Source organism: Labrus bergylta, chromosome 19 (assembly GCF_963930695.1).
Source record: "Labrus bergylta chromosome 19, fLabBer1.1, whole genome shotgun sequence".
Lineage (NCBI taxonomy): Eukaryota > Metazoa > Chordata > Actinopteri > Labriformes > Labridae > Labrus > Labrus bergylta.
The window spans coordinates 11,033,243-11,055,838 of NC_089213.1; the positions used below are offsets into that span (position 1 = coordinate 11,033,243).

The 22,596-nt window shown below is 40.5% G+C and overlaps 1 protein-coding gene across 2 annotated transcripts in view; it reads right to left on the reverse strand.

The window, feature by feature from the left end:
* slc66a2 (solute carrier family 66 member 2) overlaps positions 1 to 22,596 on the reverse strand; it is a 37,650-nt gene that overhangs the window by 12,205 nt on the left and 2,849 nt on the right. Inside the window, exons 3-4 of one of the 2 annotated variants that reach the window (XM_020644118.3) lie at positions 20,013 to 20,063; positions 6,755 to 6,971 (exon numbers count right to left, since the gene is read on the reverse strand). In XM_020644118.3, coding sequence (XP_020499774.1) covers positions 6,755 to 6,971; positions 20,013 to 20,063 — 268 coding nt within the window. The remainder of the gene's footprint in view (positions 1 to 6,754; positions 6,972 to 20,012; positions 20,064 to 22,596) is intronic. The other variant, XM_020644119.3, reaches the window with a different exon arrangement.

Sequence of the window (22,596 nt, forward strand, 5' to 3'; positions counted from 1 at the left end):
ACTGGCCCCAGTTTGGTCCCCTCAGTAAAAGCAGTCTAGAACCGCCACTGCCGACTACTCAAAGCGCTTTTGACGGTAGAGGTTTCTTATGTAACGTGACCATCAGAAGTAACTAATCCCGTTTGTACACATTCATACGCCACCGACGCTCAATCACTGCTTCTGTATGCCAGTAAAGAAAAAGGCCCAGATACTGGTTATGTGAGCACTGAATCTAAAAAGGCAGACGGGTGTTCTTGCTCTGATGTGTGATCTTGCTATATCACACTTCTTTTAGCATTTGATGCGTCAGCTTCTTCTTCTTCTGTGTTTGTTGTTTAATACCTACAGCTAGGAGCATGAGCGCCACCTGGATTGGGACTGGACACTGCCATGTTTGACGACCTTTTTCCTCCACTCAGATGTATTCATACACTGAAACATGAAACGCATTGTGAATGCTCAGGTCGACTACACATCCCTTTAGGCCCCTGATTTGAAGATATGTTTGCATATATTTAAAGGAGCAAAATGTAACTCGTCACAAACACGGACGCTTCAGTGTTTAACCAGCACTGCATCAGTCTTGAAACCTTTGTATGCTCTAATCTCTCTCCGTTTTTTTAAAAAGCATCTCCAATATTTATCCTAGTTACCACATTTCTGGTCGTAGAGCTCATTAGAAAAATGCCATGCGGTTTTACGCTGGGTAGAATCAGTTACCAGTATATCTGAACCACTTCGCTTGCCTGCTATAACACCTTTTGTTTTTCCTTTGCCAACCAAGGAGCATTCGAAAAAAAAAATCCTTGTTGGGGTGCATAAAAACCGCCTACCTTCTCTGGTCAAAACAAAAACAAACCATTCTGCACCAGAATCAAAAACTTTATAGAGGAGAACATCCTGCCTGCTGCATTGTTGTCAGAGAAGTCAGCAAATCAACACAGCATGTTTCCTTAACGTTAGAGGAGACAACGTGGTAATTTTACGATTTAATTCAGAAGATATCCAACATATTGGTCTTTTAACAGTGCATACACATGGCTCTTTTATAGTAAAAATAGTGTCAAATTTCACATTACCTTTCATATTCCTCCATATGCTAGAGTGGTTTGCATGAGGCTGTAGAAAGCTTTTAAACAGTGGTATCTCTTTTTCAGCCATTTGATCTAAAATACAGAAAAGCCCACCCCCACTCAAAACATGTTTATCTGATTGTATTTATCTACTATAGCTATGTCCTGTTAACTATCTTAGCCTGCTAAAGAAGCAAGTATGAACCGCAATACAACCGCAGTGTGTTTCCTGACAGCTTGAGCTTGTCCTGGATAATAATAGAATAGAATTCAAGATAACATTAGAGGCTATGCCTGGCTCTTTTTCAGATATAGAGATGCTTAGAGTTAAGCAAAAAGTTACAAAGAAAGCATTCAGTAAGTCTAAAGTCTAAAAAAAAGGCAAACGGCGAACAAGGCTTAAGTTAAAAAGATGGTTTGCGAGCTAAAGTTGATGATGATGCACTTCATGGCAGAGGCTGCTATGTAAAGTGACCCATGTATGGAGGCTGTAGTCCTCCAAGTGGGCGGCCCAGGTTCAAATCCAACCTGTGGCTCCTTCCCCGCATGTCATTCCCCACTCTCTCGCCCTGATTTACGACTCTATCCACTGTCCTATCTCTACAATAAAGACACGAATAGCCCAAAAAAAAGAAAAAAAAAAGTATCTTATCCCATTAATACTCATGCACACACATACAGGGTTAAATGTCTTGCCCAATGACATGATATGTTTCACCGGGAACTGGGGATCGAACCCTTTACCTTCAGGTTGAGACACGACCGACTCAACCAACTGAGCCACAGCAAACATCACATCAATAATCCAACTCTCTACAAAACCCATTATGGTACACCATAGCAGTAACCGGTGTCAAATATTACCAGGAAGGTTAAAAGAGAATAAACAGCAGACCTAATACCTTCAACTATGTTGTCATGGGACGAGCACTTCCAACACAGGACTCATCACCCTCTTCTCCCTGACTCCTTCATATTTTACTATTAAAAACTGCTTAGCTACTCGCTACTCTGACAAGTGTTTCATTGTTCAGTGCTGGTGTTGATACACACTGTGGGCATCCAATATGATTCATTCTGCTGCCAACTGTTACTCTGCTCTAACTCTATCCCCCTGCCATCTTTTGTATTGGAGGTGGTGAAGCTTCCTACTGCATAGGATAATATGCTATTATTTGACGATGTCTGACACTTCCAATTTAGGCACTTGTGTGTGTATGGGGCCATTCTGGCTAAGCAATTAACAGAGAGGAGGTCAGGGTGATATTTCTCCAAACACATAAACATTCTGCAAAGGATCCTTTTTTTTTTATTTTTTTATGCACTCTCAGGAAAAGGCCCCGTTTGGTCTCCACAAAATAGATAGAATGTGCACTTATTCATTCACAAAATGGTATGTTCATTCATTCTTTAATCCTCACTGCTCCATGCCTTCACAGATTTTGAGGACAAGATCTTTGAAAGGTAAAATGGTTTGCTTTAAATATTTGTCTTCCTGAGTTTATTGGCTCTTGCATCTATTCCCTGCAAACACTAGTGTATACACTAACACTGAAACCTTGAACGGAGTGCTGAGGTAACGTAACCTAGCAACAGCCTACCAGACTCAACAGGTTTTGCAGAGAGGGAGGAGCGGACACAAACGATAAACAGAGCTGGAAATGACAATGTCCTCGGCCTCCTATTGCAGCTTTATCTGCACTCTTTGATGGCTGGCAGAATCTGTTGCAGGACAAGACAAAATAACTGACAGGCAGGACTGACATGTTTCATACTGTCGCTAATTTACCTTTGATACATAACGGAGTTTCAATTGGATTTGAGTTGATTTTGAATGAAGATTTCTGCCTCATGCACTTAATCGGAGCATTGCGACGTTGAATATGATTATCGCTGAATCTTTATCATCGCAACAAAACAGTCATAACCAAATAAGGCAGTCTACCAGAAGCTAAATCTCATCCTAACAGTGTGAAAAACAAGTCACAGCATTCAGTATGAACAAATATTCAAACTTGCCCTGTATGTGTTGATTATACTGTATTATTATAAAACCTATTTAACTCAAAATATAGCAAATCCTGACTGCACTACGATGTACTATAAACCAGAGCTGCACAGATTGTGAAAATCAGACCTGATACCGATAATCGATTGTGATACCAATGTCTTTTTCAATACACTGTAATCTTCTTGTCTGTAATTGGTGTATTCAAGCTGTTTTCAGTAGTCCCTCCTCTTGAAATGTCACTGGAACATGTCTTACAGATTGCAGGTCGATGACCTTTCACAGAGACAATGACTACCACACTGCCAACAGTTTCTTTCAAATTTAAACTTGGAAACAAATCAGAGTTTGTGACTTCTTCTGCCAAAACAACAATACAGCAGGTGGCAGTATGCACATAGTTGGCTTGCAAATCCTCCAAAAAGAAGCAACCATGACAACCAATCGCAGACTTGCCTACTAACTGTGGATGTTATAGTTATTTCTGAGATGCAACAATGGCCCTCTTCCTACTTCCACATGCACCGTACAGCTCAGAGGATGAAACTGGACTTCGCCGAGAGGATACGACGGTTTTTAAAGCGACAAGAACCGTTTAGAATTGTGTCATGTAGCGGTGCATCTCCTGCGGGCCGGACTTGAGTACACACCTCTTCAAGCGGACTCGGGCATGGTACCAGAGTACATTACAGGTACAGTACGTTTGTGTTCACACTGATCAAATGAACCAGACTTTGGGGTCAAGTGTACTCCGATCTAGGCACGGGTCCCTAATGTGAAACCACACTTAAGGCACTTTGCACACCGAGTCTGTTCTTTTTTGGATGCGTTTTTTTGTATCCGTAATCTGAAAAACTCTGTGTGCAATGGCCTTTAGAGTCACTAAATAACCTAACGAGCATGTCTGTGGACTGTTGGAGCAGAGTGGATAAACCCTGAGAGAACCAAGGCATCCACGGGGAGAACATGCAACACAACTGACTGAGGAAACATGGGAATTAGGGAGTGCAAAAAAAATTATATTACTTGCAAATCCAAATGAAATCATAAACCCACATAGAAAAAGCATTAAGGGTCCACTCCTTCTATAAGTACAGAGGCAGCTTGGTGGTCAATGAAGTTGAAGTGTGAGGTGGGTACGGGAAGGAAGCACACACGTACACATACTAATAATGACAAATAAATTAGGCATGGGACACAGAGGGTATGGAAAAGCCCCACATGAGCTGTCGTCATGGCCGGTTCAGTGGACAGGCAGCCCTGCTGGAGCTCTGTTATCTGACTACTGCAGAGAGTCAACTATAGAAGCAGGGAGGGGCTGTGTGTGTGTATGTGTGTGTGTGTGTGTGTGTGTGTGTGTGTGTGTGTGTGTGTGTGTGTGTGTGTGTGTGTGTATGGGGAGGGGGGGGTCATTAACATCATCTTATCATTCTTTTTTAATTATCTTTTACAACTATAACATTCATCTGATGCATACAGTAATTGAGCGTTCACTGATTTTTTTTTCACTGAAGTGCTATTTAACAGTGGACAATATTTGAAAAGCAGTTTACAAGCCTCGGCTACATCTCCGAAAGGAAGTAGAATTGATTTGGAAACTGTAGATGCTCCAAAAAAAACATAAATTAATGTCAAAGCATCTAATTACAAACTTGTTACAATCAACATAAATGAGCCAAATGATGCATTAGCAACAGATGCGGCAAGACAGAATACGTCATTACCATATTGATTTTCAGAGGACCAGCTCTGATGTTAGCATGATAAATGATGTCAGGAGTGGCGTCCTGACCTCCTCTCGACAGGTGCCAGAAACACTTAATAACCATGTGTCAGTGTTAATGATCAAATGTGAGACAACATAATATGGAGCCATTACTGACACGTGTGTGCGACGGGACACACTTAAAAACAAACTGTATTCTAAGGGAAAAATACATTATGAATATTCAAATATGCATCAAGGTCTGTACAGGGGGTGAATTTTTTTAACTCCATTTTTCATATTAAGGCTAAGAGTTACAGGGCGTGGTTTATTTAACAGTTGTAGCTGTTTGCAAGGAGGCTTATTGCCCACCTTAAATCCAAACATTGTTTCTGGATTGATTGAAAGTTACATGGAGCTAGCATTATGGCGACATCCATCTTTGGACTTCAAAACTCCTCTTTAGTAACCAATGGGTGACGTCACTGAGACTGCGTACATGTTCTGTACAGTTTATGTAAATAACCTTCCTGCATTCAAAGTTTGTTTACACTGTGTGATTTTGGGCTCCCGGTGATTGAAGTCGACAATCCTGAGAGACGGTGTGGTTTGCAAATCAGGAGTCCCGGATCTCACTGTGAGTGGCAACCACGAAAAGCCAATTTGGTGCTCTGGTAACCAAAGACAGCCTGTCAGAACACACTTTAAGCCTTTCACAGCCTACACGAGTCCCATGTAACTTTTAAAACTCCGGTTTTATAGCCCCGCGTCCCATCTGTGTGAAAACATTCCATTTTCCACGCAGTCAGAGCAATAAACAAGTGTGCCATCGAGCGTCTATACTGCCGAGATGATGACAGCCGTTTCAGCTGGAGAGTCAGCCACACTAGACAGCAGTGGAGGGGAGTGTACAGCGTCTGGTTTGGAAGGAGTTTAGCTGAGATCAGTTCAATTCAGCACTGGGGATGGATTTGTTCAAGCGGAGAACATAAACAAGTGGCTCTGTCCTCTCTTCCAGTTCAACCCTCTCTGTTATCCATAAGAGATATTTATGTGCTTTGAGACAAGACACAGTTTTTGATGTGCACTTATTTGTCTGACAAAAGTATGTGTAGTCAAGGATCTTTCCTGTTTCCTCGAGGCTTCTATTTGGCAATTGTTCGAGACAACATGCATCAGAGTGTGTTCTATTCAGTTAAGTAGACACTGAAAACCCTTGGAGTTTTTTTTTTTTTTTCCAAATAAGAAAGTTGTGGCAGACAGCTCAGTCAGTCAGAGATGAGCCGGGGCCACCCTTAAAATATAATTAGCCAAGGGGGCTAAACTAGGATTGGCTATTTGTCTTTCAGAGGTGTATCTCAAGTTAAATTGTAAAAAAGAAAATCAGCTGTGCTCCTGCACACAGGTCAGATCTACACACAATATCAGTAGACCTGAATATAGTTGTTAGGCCTTGACAGAACGAACGTGGTGGTTGGCCGTCAGCCGTAGTCTTTGCGGTGTGTTCTAGTGCAACTTTTTGGCCCAGATGTGAGGCGACGGCAAAGGCGACCTTCGTCACAACTAGTTCTTTGCCGTCTGCTTGGTGTTTCAGGGCCTTTAGAAATCAACAGAAAGGGCTTACCTGAGTGTTTGCCATCTGAATGACTCAGAAAATAAAACTCAAAACCACTCTCTTTTGTCAGTTTGTTTGAGTGGTTATCTCTGGTACTTGTCACAACAGATCGAAGAATTTAGTATTTCCCTTTCCTCCCTTTTTGAAATCAAAATGTTCCCACAATGCCATTCAAATCTTCATTTGTGTTAGGTAGAAAATCACAAATTAAATTGAATACAAGTATTTCAGGGCCTTTTGAGACATTTTTCACATGAAAGTGAAACATGCAGTTCATTGGTTAAAATGTGAGGGATGTATTTTTGCATTTAAAGCTGTAATACAATGCTCTGTATGTGAATGTATGAAGCTGGGTTGAACTGAATCTGTACCTCATGCCCTCTGTAGACTTGTTCTGATAGTTGCAGTGGAGCTGTGGTGTGCCCAGCATTGCTTCAGTGAAGACGGCCAGGAAGCCCAGGGTCTCCACGAACAGTGAAGAGTCCAAGAGGAGGTAGGTGATGTAGGCCGCCACTAGCGTGAAGGCCACCACGCACTGCAGGTAGTCGAAAAAGTGACTCCACGACCAGAAGTGGTTCCAGTCAAAGTCTAAATGTGCACAAGACAGCAACATGGGAAAAAAACAAAAACAAATGAGTCCACAGAAATGAATATTTTTTTACTCCCCACTCAGGGAGTACAGCTCTCATCCAGCTGGCCAATGCTGGATCAGAAACAGAAACAATACTTGATGTGCTGTTCCTGTTAAAATAAAGGCAGTTAAGTAGAGCTGTCCTCAAAAAGAGACATGCAACAGTAATGTTGTTCCTGTTTAGGACAAAAAGTACTTTGTAGGACCCACCACAAGGGAAGGGTTTCACTCCAAAGTGCTTTTTTTTTTTTTTATATGGGAAACAAAAAGAATGCACTATTCATTGAATCCAGATATGCTGCCCCAAAAATAAATAATGCCATTACATTAACTTTTCTTAAAGAGGCAGTGCATCATTTTCTTTTTTGCATTTTGCAGGTCCCATCTTTAATGACCTCTGTTCTGTGATTTTAAAAAAAAAAGGATTTATTTTTGGGCTTTGCTGCAGAGACAGGATAGTGGACAGAGTCAGAAATCAGGGAGAGCAAGTAGGGAATGATATGCGATAAAGGAGTTACAAGTCAGATTAGAAAATAAAAAATTAACTTTAAACTCAATGCAAATCCACTGACATTAAAAAGATCAATATTGCAAAAGTAATTTGGATGATGTGATGCACATTGCATCATCGGTATTCACTAATGACTTGAAATATCGGAGCTACATGTTAAGATTAGTTCAATAGTGATTTAAATTGCTGTATTCTTATAACATGTATTTTAACATATATCTTTTCATGTCTTGTTTTCCAGCCCTTCAGGAAATATTGAACCACTATTCCCGTCTATTCTCTCTTGTCTGTGTTTACTTCGTAAAATGAAGCACAAACTCTAATATTGTGTTTTTTTTCCCCTAAACTATAACTTCACACTTAAGCTGTGAATTTTCACATGACTCCCACAATACTCTCCTCATATTCAGAATATGTCACTTCCACAAATAGGCCAGCTAAGCTGCACGTGATTCTGGATCTGTTTCTCATTGAGATCTCGCAGAAACAGAAGCTTTTAACCTCAAGTACCTTAGGGAGGAAGCTTAGTGAGAAAAAGCGAGCGTGGTGATAGGACCCGAGGGAGGAGAGGAGTCAGCCAGGGTGATAGTATTTCCCACATGGTAGTACCTGGCTTGTTCGAGATCTGGACACTGCTGAATGATTTAAACCCTGCTTCTTGCCCTGGCATCTCTCGTGTGTGTGTTGTTTCACAAGATGAGACAGTGAGATAAAGATTCTGAGCACAACAACCCTGGGTTCTTGTAATAAGCCGCTGATCCAATACTAATCACACTATGATAGTATTCTCAGGGCTGCACACCGAAGCAGTGGGTGCCTAAGGTACAACTTTAACCACAAGCCGATGAGGAAACAGGTACAATAAGCACTTGGAGGCATTTTTTTCGAAGTTCTTTAACACGTTTAGCATTTCTGTTTAGTATGGGTCTGAGAAGGGAGCACACATGTAGCTGCTGGTTTAATGTCTGAGCATGAGGACACTGGAAGATTTTATCATGGAAATCTAATTATGGCTGAGAGCGAAAGATGTTTTCTGCGCTGCTGTATCTTAAATGGGATTTGTACAGGCCTCGAATGAAATAAAGCTGATTCATTTGACGACAGTTAAATAAGGCTCTCTTTATCTAAGAGGCACATCTGAGCGCTCAAAGGAGGCCCACTGGATAGGCCATGCATAGGACTCCAGAGGAAAGCCTCAACAGTGGATAAAGCAAAACATGAAAAAATATGGAGGCATTGTTTGGAATAACTTCACCACTTGGCTAAATATAACAAATCTGCTTTTTTAAGACTCTATCAAATCAGAAGGTAAAGAATACAACTGTTTGACTTAAAAGTTTATGATGTTACAAATAGAGCCTGACCGATTCATCTGCCAGCCGATAATAGCAGCCGATATTAGCATATATCCAGTGACTTTCAGCATCGGCTAATGTAATTGCAGATCTACTCTGATATTACTTGATTTACTCACCAGTTAAAAAGCATTTCATTTGAGTTTTATTGTATTACACTAGAGTGTCAAGCGGTGATGCACGTAGATGCGAAGTTACTTTCCATTTAAGTGACCACATTGTCTTCATTATATATCGTTTCCTGTTTGATAACAGCATCTGAGGGATCATCGCAAAAAAAATGTGTGTGTAAATCTATTTTTACAGATCTAAGAAAGATATCGGCCGAGTATCGTTTCAGATTTTTTTCTCTTCCTAACATTGATATCGTTATCAGGCTGAAAATTCCCATATTGGACGGCCCCTAGCTACCTTTAAGGATGATTGGTTTAGACCAGTGGTACTCAGCCTCGTTAGACTTAAGAGCCACACTGACCAAAAAAATATTTCTGCAAGAGCCACAATCAAAAAGACCTCTTTCCTAAAATGTGTGGGAAACACAGTGACATGACTTGCAAAGACTAATTTCAGCTGACAATGTTTCCCTTTTTTAAATAATTACTTCGGATTTTTTTCCCTACAAGAGCCACAACTAGTCCCGAATGAGCCACATGCGGCTCGAGAGCCTCGGGTTGAGTATCAGCGGTTTAGACAATATACAAGCATGCATATTATTGGCAAGATGCATGCTGGGTAACCGGTTTTGCGATAATGAGCAGATCCAATTGTTACATTCTGGCTGGCAGACGAATTAAAACAAATCCCATAAATGTAGATAAATAAATGTCAAAGAGCAAAAGAAACCAGGTCAGAGCCTTCTGTCAAACCACCACGCACTCCATACACCAAGATTCTCCTGTCAAAACCTTGCAACTAAGTGGGACGGCAACACAAAGCTGTGTTTGACAAAGGCAAGGATACACCTCTTAAAATGTACTACTGGGCATGTGTTTGTGTTCCAAGTATAATCAACACTAAGAATATCCTTTGAGAGCTCTTTTGTGTATACTGTATGACAGCGTTTACACTGTAGGTGTTGTGGCTGTAGATGCCTGGTGTGGCTTTGAAGCCCTGTTGGCAGCAAGGCCAGAGGACTGAATCTGGGCCAACTAGCACCAGGCTGGTGCTGCTTGATAACAGCCAAATACAGAGCGAAGCATTCAGAGGCAAAATAGCAGTGTTTTACTCCTACACTGCCTGAAAGCATGTAAGGCCTTACACTAAACACAAAACTGAACATGTAAAGTAGGGTTCAGAGGAGATTATCTGATGAGGCTCCAGTTTACCGGTACTGTCATGTTGCCACCAATCAGTGCAAATTGAGGTACAATTTAGACCGTGATCCCTCAAATTCTCTCGCGGCTCCCTAGGTAAGAAATATGATCTGATGTCCTATAATATCCATACTATCGCTCAATCTCGCAAGAGATTGCATTGTTTTAAACATAGAAAATTAGCGTTCAAATTGGGCACTGCAGTCCAAATTGAAACATTGGAGTCCCCTCCTCCAAAGAGCCATATAGTTTGCCATGTCACGGACACTGAAGCTTCAGTGTTTAGCCAGCTCTGCATCCGTTTTGGAACCTTTCTGCGTTCTAACCTCTCTCCAATTTTCAAAAGCCTCTCAAATATTTATCCTAGCTTTACCACGTTTCTGCTCGTGGAGCTGATCAGAAAAAAACCTGAGGCTTTTTAGGCCGGGTACAATCACTTCTATCTGAACCAGTTTGCTTGCCCACTTCCATCGCTGCAACACCTGGTGGTTTGGGATTTGCCTGGCAAACCGAGATGTGCTGTAAAACCGCCTACTTCTCTGGTCAAAAGAAAAACAGACCATTCCGCAATGGATTTCAAAGTTAGGAGGAGGACATACTGGCTGCTGAATTGTTGAAGGAGAAGGCAGCACTTAAACATAGAATGTTTCCTTCATGTATGATCATATAGTAAGGTCATTTTATGATTTAAAATCAGTAGATATCTTACATATTGGATCTTCATGCTAAATTCAATGCAGCCGTAACAATGATGAATGCGTTTTTTGTTCATTTGTTTGTATGATGGTGTAAAGCTTAACATGTTTTAAGACAATGCAACATGAGAATGATGTAATTTGGTGTTTGAGATTAAAACAGTTCCTTAAAGTTGTACACTCGACAACTAGATGTTTTAAGCACTTGACCCCACAGGACAGAAACCCAATTAAACACTTCCCTTAACTGAATCAAAGCTTAGAATGAAAATATATTCAAAGCATGAAAGCATATTTGAGTATTTATTTATTCAGAATTAAAACTTAAGTTCTTCATCAGCGTATGTCAGGGCATGTTCAGGTGTAAGGGTCAGTTAGAGCTGTAGTGCAAGCAGGCGCCTTTCAAAAGTGCAGAGAACAATGTTGTATTTATTAAAGGCTAAAGTTGAACCCTTGAACTGCTTTTTATTCATGACTTAATAAATAAATTATGCGATAAATATCCCGATTCACTGATGTACAGAAATCACAGAATGTAACCTGAATGTCACTGCAAAGTTTGTAATCTAGCAACCAGATTTCCGTTTAGCTTTTACAGGTAATACAAACATTTGATATACTTTCTCTCCCCAGTCTCTGTTGTCAAGGGTCATGGAGTGGAGGAGAGATAGAGCATGAAATATAATCTGTGATTTCATTAAACATAAATTGCCCAACCTGCAACCTCATTTGGTAGCTCAGGACTTTGCGAAGAACAGGCAACCTTGTAATTATGAATTGCTTTTTAAATATTTGTGCAGTTCTCGTCCCAGCCTCATGTTTTACTAATTGCACTCCTTTCATGCCAGTGCTGTGTTGTCATCATCTCTTAATCCTGTATGCACACTTTAAAGACACACGGAAATCTGTATCTAACTCTGTGAAGCAGAAAATGAAAAGAGCAATGTCTTCTATACGGTATAGGTGTGTCACACTTTTTTTTAACCCTGACTGCTTAAGGACGTTTATTAAAGTACCCTTCCTCAGCCATACACCCCTTCCTGCTGAGCCACTCGTGTACCTTCGGGCATCCTCCTCCTCCTCTTTAATCCCTGTGCTGTGCAGAAGCCGTTGCAGCGCTGTGTGGGAACAGACTGGAGCTGGAGCATACAATAGTCTGCCTGTGGTGGCCAAACGTCTTGTGCACAGCTCAGTTTGAAGTCCCACAGAGTTTTTGGTACATGTGTAGGAAGACTCGGGTCAGAGTCTGTGATTTCAATCCCAGTTTACCAACAGTTCTTTGCCAACTTCAGTTAGGCCTTGGAGAAGTCTATATGCGTGTCGTTTGGAATAGAAGCTAGCTGTCACTCAAATGCACTCTGTGAGAGAAGCATAGATAATTATGATAAAATACATCTATAACCACCTGCAAAGTGGAACCGAAGATTTAAGCAAGATTCAGTTTTTAAGAATTTTCAAATTATATATTTTTTTTTACACTGACTAATAGGTTTCCACTGGCTAAGCCACAGCACAGCAACCTTTCTGCTCTGTGCCGAGGCTAAATGCTGTAGCTCCACCATTTATGGTTTGAAGCAAAAAGTTAGGCCTGCACCCGCCCTTAGGGAGAGTAAAAACTGCACCTACAGGATAAAGTGATTTATTCTAAGCTGACAGACCCACTGAAGCTTCAGATACAGACCCCCATGGGACCAGCATGAGCAATGAGCCAAAGCAAAAAAAAAAAAAAGGGATCTCTTGTGTTGCAATTTACCCATGTAGCATAATTAGACCAATATATCTGTTGTGGGGGATCAAACAATGACTGTGACAGGATCAAGATAACTGCAGATTTGATTAAAATCATTTTAACAGGTACCTTACTGACACAGAGGTGACATTTACAATTTGTAGGAAAGAAATAAAACATGGAATCTTTTGTTCTATTTGGAAAACCAAAGTCTTGCATCCATTATAATGTCTATTAGTTTATAATGCTGTGTTCTAGTTTGGGAGGCATTAACATATTGTAAAATAAACATTTTAAGGGAAATGCACTTGTTAAAAAAAAAAAGCTTTACAGTGCAGAAGTTTACGACAAACCATTGGAGTATCATTTTTTACTGTATCAAACTTCCTTTATCTGATAATCTTGTAAAGCGACTGTAGCTTGTTCATTTCAGCTTGTGGAAGACTCTTCTCATATGCGAAGCGTAAGCAGGGGTGGGAATCACCAGAGGCCCCACGATACGATATTATTGCGATTTTAAACCTTTTGCGATATCCTGAGAATGGCGATACAATATATGTTGTGATTTAACTTTTTTAACAGCATATTTTGTCCACAAAATCAAACTAAATCAAGAACTGTTTTGTCAAATTCAAAAACAGTCTCAGTCTTTTTATTTCTACACAATGGGAGTCGGGCCCACAGACTGACCGACACTGATAAAAGTTAAACCCTGTAAAAGGCTGCATGCACCTCACAATCTGAAATGTTGGTACTTCACTCTAATCCAACTTCAACATGATTCATTTTTTTTCTAAAATATTGATACTTGGCGGCCATGAGACGATATACAGTAATATCGCCACACAAAATATCTCGATACTATGCTGTATCGATTTGTTCCCCCACCTCTAGTAGTTAGATAAGCAGGTCAATGAATCAGAGTGCGGATGAAATGAAGAGAAGTTTAACAAAAACAACAAAAAATGCATCCAGAATAAAATGCCTTTCTGTGTTCTGTGATGTACTTTCACCAAACCTTGGTATGTGACGGCATGTTCATGGCAGCACTGTGTGTAAATGTATCATAAGTGGAACAGTCATTCTTATTGGTATTAGGGTTCAACTTTGAGACCCACTCTTCTGAACATGTCTGCGTCTTTGAGGGTATTTTTCCTGGTGAGAAATTGCCCCTGAAGTAAATTGCTTGAAAAAGGCTTGAACCTTTTCAAGTTTCTTTTTTTTTTGGATTTTCTTTCATTGCTGATCTAGAGCTGAAATATCATAAACACATTTTAGGATTAAGCTGAGCTGATGGAACAGAGTACAGACAGAGCGGTGCTGCCTCAGAACAAACAGGCACACAACCCCGGAGTCTGAAGACACAGACGCTCTAAAGTCTGCATACAGAATTTTTAATCGTGAAGCGGTGCCCTGTTTGATGGTTCACTTGCTGACACATTTTCATTTATATGCAACTGGAGAAAGGCTGTCAGAGTGCTCTATTCCGGGTCTTCCAGAATATGAAACTTTTTCCCGCTCACACCAAACTTTCTCGACAAATATTTCATCCTACCTCCGCCTGAGTGATCACCAACATTTCTGATTCTGACAGAGCCAAATGATCTGATCTGTAGGCAGTCTTCCTTACGAATCACACTGAGCTCCTGATTAAAATAACCTCACTACACAACCTGCAACAAAAGAACAAAGCGCCCAAGCACAGATGTGGCCAGTTATGTCACTGTGCTTGAGGCACCGCAGGCAGCTCCTTAACTTATGTGTGCTCTCGATTACAAGATGTTTATCTCCCATGCAAAAATCACACAACGTGAAGTATGCCTTTTGTTCGCAGCACTGTCGACCTGTTAGAAAAAGGAAAAGGAAGTTCTGTGAAATGTCAGCCACCCTGTGTTTTTTCTTTCTGAGAACCAAATCTCCAGCTGTTTGATGGAAGTGGCTGGTGTGATAATGACGCTGTGCAGCTATGAGAACAAAAAATGTGCTCGGATGAAGGCTCAGAGGGACACAAAGGGAACAAAACGAACAATCAGAGAAACATACAGGTTGACAGTTTGTCCTGCTGACTAAACACTATGGTGAGTCACCGCAGAACGCCTCATGTGAACCTGGTCCACCTTACATCTGTGCACAAACATCACTATGTGTCAGCTGCTCCATAGCCCGTTAGCTCTCTGTAAATTGCTTTTCAATTGCTGCATCAGCCAGGACACCAACCACTGTCGCAGCAGGCCTCTAAATGATGCGGTGTCTAAATTAGCCTCTCTTCACAATAAGATCTCCCTCTCTCCCTACCTCATGCCATCCGTCAGCGGCAGACGACTACATACTTACGTTTGATATTTCCATTAACTGATCAATGAGCAGACACAGACCAGCAAAGCTGCGATCAAAGAACATGGTTCCCTGTCAGTTCTAATGATGCCTGGCAGAGCTCACTGATCGATGGCTGCTCACACAGGCTGGAGCCTCTGGCCAGTCTCCACACGTGGGCAAAAACAGCTGATGCCAGAAAGAGACACACAAGCTGGACCACACAAACCGTCACGTTGGTGAACACCGATTGTGCTTTTCTTAAAATGATTGAAAACAACCAAGCGATAAAATTGGGATCACCAACCCATCAAATACCAAGCCATCTAGCATCCCATGAGGAGAATCTGTGATATAATATAACACACTGAGCCAGGTGTACACAGTGCATTTTGTACAAATATTATTGTTCTTCTGCCATCTAGTGTCAATGTGATGAATAACAACCTTCTTCTTTGCTGTGTCTATACTGTATTTGCTGATTGTTTACAGTTTGCACTAAACCAGGGGTTCCCAAACTTTTTTGCCCTTTGACCCTAAAATAACATTTAAAAAATGGTGCTAGAAACTGGGGACCGTAACACTGATTGGATGTACACATTTTAGATAACAGACACATAGGTGATGTCTGTGTGTGCGCTTTTTTTTTTTGTGTAAACAGCAGACAGCTGCTTTGTTGCATTCATGTGCAAACTCACATTTTAAGATTTTTGCTTTTTTTATTGTTATTTCAGCTTATTTCTCACTTTCCCATGGTTTTATTTTAAATGTGACTCTTTTATTCATAAACTGTATATATATACGTGTATATACACAGTGTCAGTAATTAGCGGTAAAATATGCCATTTTAAATCATTTAAAATTTGGAGGGCATCTCACGACCCCCACTTTGGAAACCACTGCACCGAACATTATTAGTATTTTTGGAATTCATGAAATCAGGAAGCTTGACAATATCTAGAAAACACTGGAAGACAGTGCGCAAACATAACTACAGAAAAGCTACTTTTTGCTGTTTAGAACCATTTCTTAAGACTGCATGTGGAGTCAGGCGTCACATTCTTATGGACATCTCTCTGGCTCCTCACACAGACCTGGCTCAACAGATGGTTGAGATTTCTAGGATTTATGTGCCGGCCATCTGATTCCGATGGAAGCAGAATCACTGCCAGCTGAATTTGATTAACTTGAGTTTGGTCCCTGAATGGTGAGTAATAAAACACATTGCTTTTCATAGTACTCTCAGATGAAACATGAGCTATTATCAAAGTTGTGAAAAGACGGCTCTGGATTGTTAGCTAGTGCTTTGTGCTCTGGACAACAGAGGGGAGAATAGACTTTTTAGTGGCTTACACTACATTGTTGCCTATAGTACAGACAACCATGGTCAACAACAAACAACCTCTACCATCAATAATTCCCCTCAGATGCTTTGACTTGCTATGAAGGACTGAAATGCTGGTGAGTTTGACCATCCGTTCACTAACCTAATTGTTGTGACGTCTACCTCAATTCAGACTTTACATCAAGAACGCTTCTTAAAAAGTTGGGATGTTATGTAAAAAAGAATGTGATCATTTGCAAAACATTGAAACCCCATCAATGATTAAAAGTAGCAAAAAGAAAACCTGTGAAAAGTTGAAACTGACATGTTTCATTTTCTTTTCTTTGGGTGAGGCTGGGGGATTATAATGTGGAATTTGAATTTGGTGCCCATTACACGACTCAAAAAAAGTTTGGACAGTGGCAGCAAAAGACTCAAAAAGTTGAGAAATGCCGAAAAAAATCTACAGTTAAATAAGCTAACTCAACTGGAATCAATAAACTTATACAATCAACATAAACAGCTAAAATCCTACATTGAGCAAGAACAGCAAAACTCCCCACTCTCAAAATGATAGAAGCAGGTCTCCTAAGACCCCCCCCCCCACCCGTGGGCAAAGTGGGCAAGTGTCTAAGGCCCAGCAATTACCCAGGACGCTGGTAAATGGGAGTCTTGCCCAAAGATTTGTTTACGGTGCATTTTTGCTATCAAAATATTGGACTAAATATTCTTAACCATCTTGCTTTTCGTGGTTTTTCAGGGAACGGCCAGTCAACAAGACGTTCCATCATTTATTTAATTTCTGTGAAGAGCCCAGGCAGGGTTGTAGTATTATTAAACAATAAATAACAGGAATACGTGCTGTGTGGTTGTGAGTTGTCCTGTGATATTGTGCAAAAGAAAGCAAGTTTGTGACCAGGGCCTGTGGTCATGATAATTCGTCCATGCCATCCCCCCCCCCCATTAACCTGGCATTAACCTGTCCTAATGATCTTGAAAAGTGCTGCTGGCATCAAATTCAAAATTTGCAATCGTTAAAAAAACACTATAAATACTCAGTTTCAACATTTGATTTGTTGTCTTTGGGAGGATTTTCAAAACAGTTAAACTAGGAAGCATTTTCCTTTTTATTTCCATTTAGCACAACATCCAGATTTGTTAGGAAAATGGGTTGTAGATGTTAATACTTCCATTATGATATAAACCTACTAAACAGTTCCTTTAAATGAGCAGATGTTGAACACAAGGAGCACCACAAACCCTGAACATGTGACTCCTTATAAATATCATTCTGAGAAAATGGATGTGACTTCACCTTGATCACTCTTGATAATTAACCGTTCTTTTCCCTCTAGCTGTGTCCAAGGTTATTTAAAGTCTGCCTGTGTGCAACCCACTAATTAAAAGAATCTGGCTTTTGATCCAGAAGAACCCGGCCGGTAATAACAAACCAATTTCAGATTGCGCTTCTATTGCTAAAGTCCTTGAGAAGACTGCCTTATGACTACTCAAAGTGTGGAGACACAAACAAATATTGAAGAAAAAAAATCATTAAGTTGTAAGACAGGAACACGGCACAGATATTGTCCTCAGAGTGAAAAAAATATCTTAAAGAATGGCTGATACTGCTGAGAGCTTCATCTCGTACTGCTCTCAGGTGAGTTTTGGAGTATTTCAGGTTTGTATCAAAGACACATTTGCTCCAATGGATAGGATATAGAAATTCATTCCTATTTATTTCCAGGGCTGACATGATGCTGTATCACCCAAATATGGATTTAAAGATTATTTTTTGTATTCATATAACTCTAATAAAACTGAAATATTATTGATCCTGTCCATTTATGTGACATATTTGTCCTCTTTTTGTTCCTTGGTAATTCATGTTGAAAAAAGAACCTGGGTGTGATCTTTGATGCTTACTTAAAACTACATCAGCACACCCAGAGCACACAGAAAAAAACTAACGGCAATGATTTGCAGCTTTTCTCCCTCTGCAACAGATTTCTTAACACATCTCTAATAGAAGGGCAACGTGCTAAAAACCAAGTGTGGTTTAAAAGTTCAAATGCAAGTTAGCAGACAATCAATTACAAGCCAATAGCCTTACAGGATGCATGAATCCACCATTGAAGAGATGCTTCACATTAACATTAGAAAGGACGATTACAATCAGCATGCATCAGTCTGAGATTATCAATCACAAATGAAAAACACATTGGCTTTGAGAGCTTATTTCAAAAAATCAACTCAGAACACAAAAGCAGAAAGATCACAGAAGTACAAGAAGTTGCTTTAAAAGTCCTAACAGCAGGTTAGTCCACTGTTAATCCTTTAGAACTAATAACTAGTCTATGTCAGTTCAGTCCTCAAGCTATTGATTCCCTCATGAACAGACAATTACTAGAAGTGAAACATTAATGATACATGCAATATTACATCCACACAGTGTTCTTTTTGTTACCCTAATTTGAACCGAGGGCCTGATTCAAAAAAGGATTGTTCGTCTTTTGCGCCCGCTTCACCTGCGCTGCAGAGCAAATAGTGTCTCTTTGCATCTGTGCTGTTTGCAATAATTGATGAAGCATTCATTTAGGGTCAAAATGTGCAAACGTTTATGCAAATGAGCCGCACTGCAAAAAAAAAAAAAAAAAAGGTCTAGCTCACAAAAACAGTGCGAAGAAGAGCAATGTGCAGTAAGAGCTTCACTTTTACTGTTTGCTGAGAGTTGGCGTAAACTGCGCCAACTCATTGTTTAAATATCGGACATCACCTGTAAGTTTCAAGTGATCAGGACAGTTCTGCCTCTGTATGACTTCAAAATAAATGATCTGTAAAAAAAAGTCATTTCCAATCATTTCAACATTACTACTGATTTAGAATAAGGGCTCCCTTTTCACATATGCAATAATAATAATAATTTTTTTTTAAATTTATAACGCACTTTACATTTGAACGTGACGGAAATCTCAAAGTTCTACAATTTGAATATGCACACACTTCGTCCACACGTGTGGAGACTGTACGAGTCGTTAGGCAGAACGAGTAAGTACTTTTTTTTTTTTTTCCATATTTCATCCGAGCTGCTCAAGCTGGCTCGTTACAGAGAGGACGCTTTGTTGGTGAAGCTTAAAACACGCATCATCCGCAGAGCTTTAGCTGCACAACAAACTGGAAAAAGGTGTCCCCTCTCCATCCAGCTCATCATCTAGGCCTACGTGTGGACAGATCTGTCAGGATAAAAAGGCGCGCAGGGCAACTCCGTACAGCAGAGGGAGGAGATGCTAACAACTCAACTCCACAATCAGGCGCAGACCAAGAGCAAACTGTGCGGAGCAGGACAACTTTATGGGCGTTTTTTTGCCCTCAAAGAATATTAATGCAATATGCTCTGTGATCTGGACCTTGAGACAGAGTACATAGCAGGCGCATTCGATGCACAATCCATGGAGCTATTAGCAGCTGAAATCCCTATGAATTCCCCCCTTGAGTGTGCAGCGTTACATGCATCAAACACATCACATCTGTAAACACAATGTCCGGACAGTAAACAGGTTTCATGTGCAAAAACAGGACATGCGAGTGAGATGGGCTCATGCTTCATTCAAACATGTGGTAGCTGGAGTTAGTCATCAGTTAGTGTTGGCTGGGTGGGAGGAAGAGCCACACTGGGTCAGCATGCACAAGAACACAGGGATGGAGTGGAAGATGAACTAAAACTGATGTTTCATGGCAGACACAGTCATTTCTGTACATACCCAAAAAGAGCCTCTTAGGGATTCTGATCTCCTCGTCCTTACTGTCTGTTGCTACAGACAAAAATAAACATAAAAATAAAGAAAACAACAGGGAAAGGAAGAAAGAGAGAGAGAGAGAGAGCAAAAACTTGGTTCTCTTAATTTTCTCTGAAAAGCCACAGATGACCTTTTTAGGTGTCAGGTTACACCGGCTCTTTGTTATACAGTCTTGGACATTTCTGGGCCTTATTCAGCAGGTGGCGACTCCTCAAACTACCGATTTCCTGATCTGTGATGTCACTAATGACAGAGCATTTGGTGGGAACAACTTTACAAACGTTTCCCAGCCTTTTTTTTTGTGTTCCTCTGACGCCCTGATTCCTGCGTTGGGATGTTGCACTTCTGTCTGTAGTTTCATCAAAAGCTTTAAATCTCAACGTGGAAACAAAAAGATGAGTATAATTATCAATATTGCTCGGCACTAATATGTTCATGGACAGCTGTTACCGCATTATGAAGACATATATGAGCAGAAAATAGACATGAAAACAAGTTGGACTATTAAGCAAACACTATATGTTTCGGCTTCATGTGAATTTGTCTAGTCAAAGGGGGGGGGGTTGTTCACGTTGGTGGCTTTGCCTCTTGAACGACCTGAAAAACATGTTCTCAAATAGACTTCTCACTATGAGGGAGTGGTGCTAGCCGAGGAAACAGTTGGAAACGTTTTTGGTTCTTTCTTATTGAAGCTGGAAAACAATGACGCAATGTCACATGTTTTCGGTTCTCCAGTAAAAATGTAGAACTGTTCGATTCTGTTGAGCAGGTCATTATCAAACAAAGCATCCTCACTTACACTTACTCTCATTATTATTATTAACTTTAACTGTGATACACGTAAATACAGAATAAATGAAATGTGTCTACAATTAGTGAGACGCATGAGTCCGCCAACTGTATTGTTGTCGGAGCTGTGTTTACATCATGTTGACATGGACGGGACGGCCTTGAGTATAAAGGTGTTTTAGTCAAGGACTAGAGAAAAGAAGAATAACATACTCCCTGCTGATTTGGATATCATGTAAGTGTCTTTAGATCTCAGTCAATCTATGTGAAATATGAAGCTATGAGTTAACCAAAGTGTGCTAACATTAGCCTGCTAACACAACAATGCAGGACACAGGCTAGAGCAAAGGAGCATTTTGTCCGGCGCTTGCGCTTAATCGGCCTTTAACTGTGATGTGTTCTGATTCCTGACTCGTTCGTGTGATCGCGAGCGGGGAGGGGTTGGAGTTGTGCTGCTGGAGGAGAGCGGAGGCTGCAGAATAGCGGAGACGTCGGCAAACAGCAGTTGGTTTTGGTTTAATGCTGGGGCTCAAGGGCGACATCTACTGGATCAAAAAGTCGCTTTTAGTGATAAGTGAGAATTTTTTTTATTTATTTTTTTTAATCTATTCTGTAATGCTAATCTTATTTTTGTGTGGGGGAACCAAAATAGTGTGCTATGGACGTGTACAGTGATATTAATGTGTATTAAAATGTGAACCTCATGAACTGCTGTAATTGGGTGAAGAGAATTAGGGTTGCTCCAGTCATCTCCCCCTATCCCCTTTTTCAACCTCGGCACAGTCTTGGCTGTGAGGGCTGTTTCCTCATGAGCCGGGGATCTGGCCTGAAGATTTCTAACTTTTAATAAGGCAGTTTTTTTTCTTACCACTGTAACTTTCGCTGCTTTGCTAAAGTGCTCATGATGGATAGGCCGGATCTTTGTAACATAACAATGAGTAAGGTCTTTTTACCTGCTCTTTTGTAAAGTGTCTCACTAACACTTGTCATGAGTTGGCGCTACACAAATAAAGATTGATTGACTAATTGATTGATTGATTGATGATAACATCACACCCAATATTGAATTTTTTTTAACCAAAAATTGGATGCAAACTCCTGCTCAATGTCCTCATTGTACAAACACTTTTGAGACCTTATTGTGACCAAACATCGTGTTTTTGCCTGTAGCTTCCTGAGGTTTGCCCAACAGCGTGATGCTGGGTGGACCTGAGGAAGCTACAGGCGCAACGCATAACTTGCTCACAATAAAGTGACAGCAAAGACATTTTCGGTGAGCCACAGGTTATTTATTTTTCACTGTACGTCCATGCAACCAACAGCCACCTGAGAACGCATGGGGTACCCTATGTACTGGACTTTTACTTTTGCAGTTTGGACATTGCTTTCTCTTTTAGCTCACTGAAGCGTTTTTGAAGATCAGCAGTGATTTTAAAGCTTTGCTACTTTTCAATACAATCAATCTTTAAAGCTCCTGTGAGGAGTTTTGAGCCAGTGTAAAGACTGAAATCAATAATTATGCCTCTTTATGACCTACAAACGCAAAAGAGTCCAACAAAGACAAGTTAAGTATTTCTTATAGTTATTTCATTTTACCATGGGGTGTCAGACGAGGCGATCACTGCTGAGACAGCTTTTTTTTAAAGTATTCTTTGCCAAAGATTTATTGTAAGTTGCAGACCAGACATTTGGAATAAAGAAGGTTTTAATTATAGTGCTTTCACACTTTGACAAAACTCCTGAAAAACTCCTTAAGTTT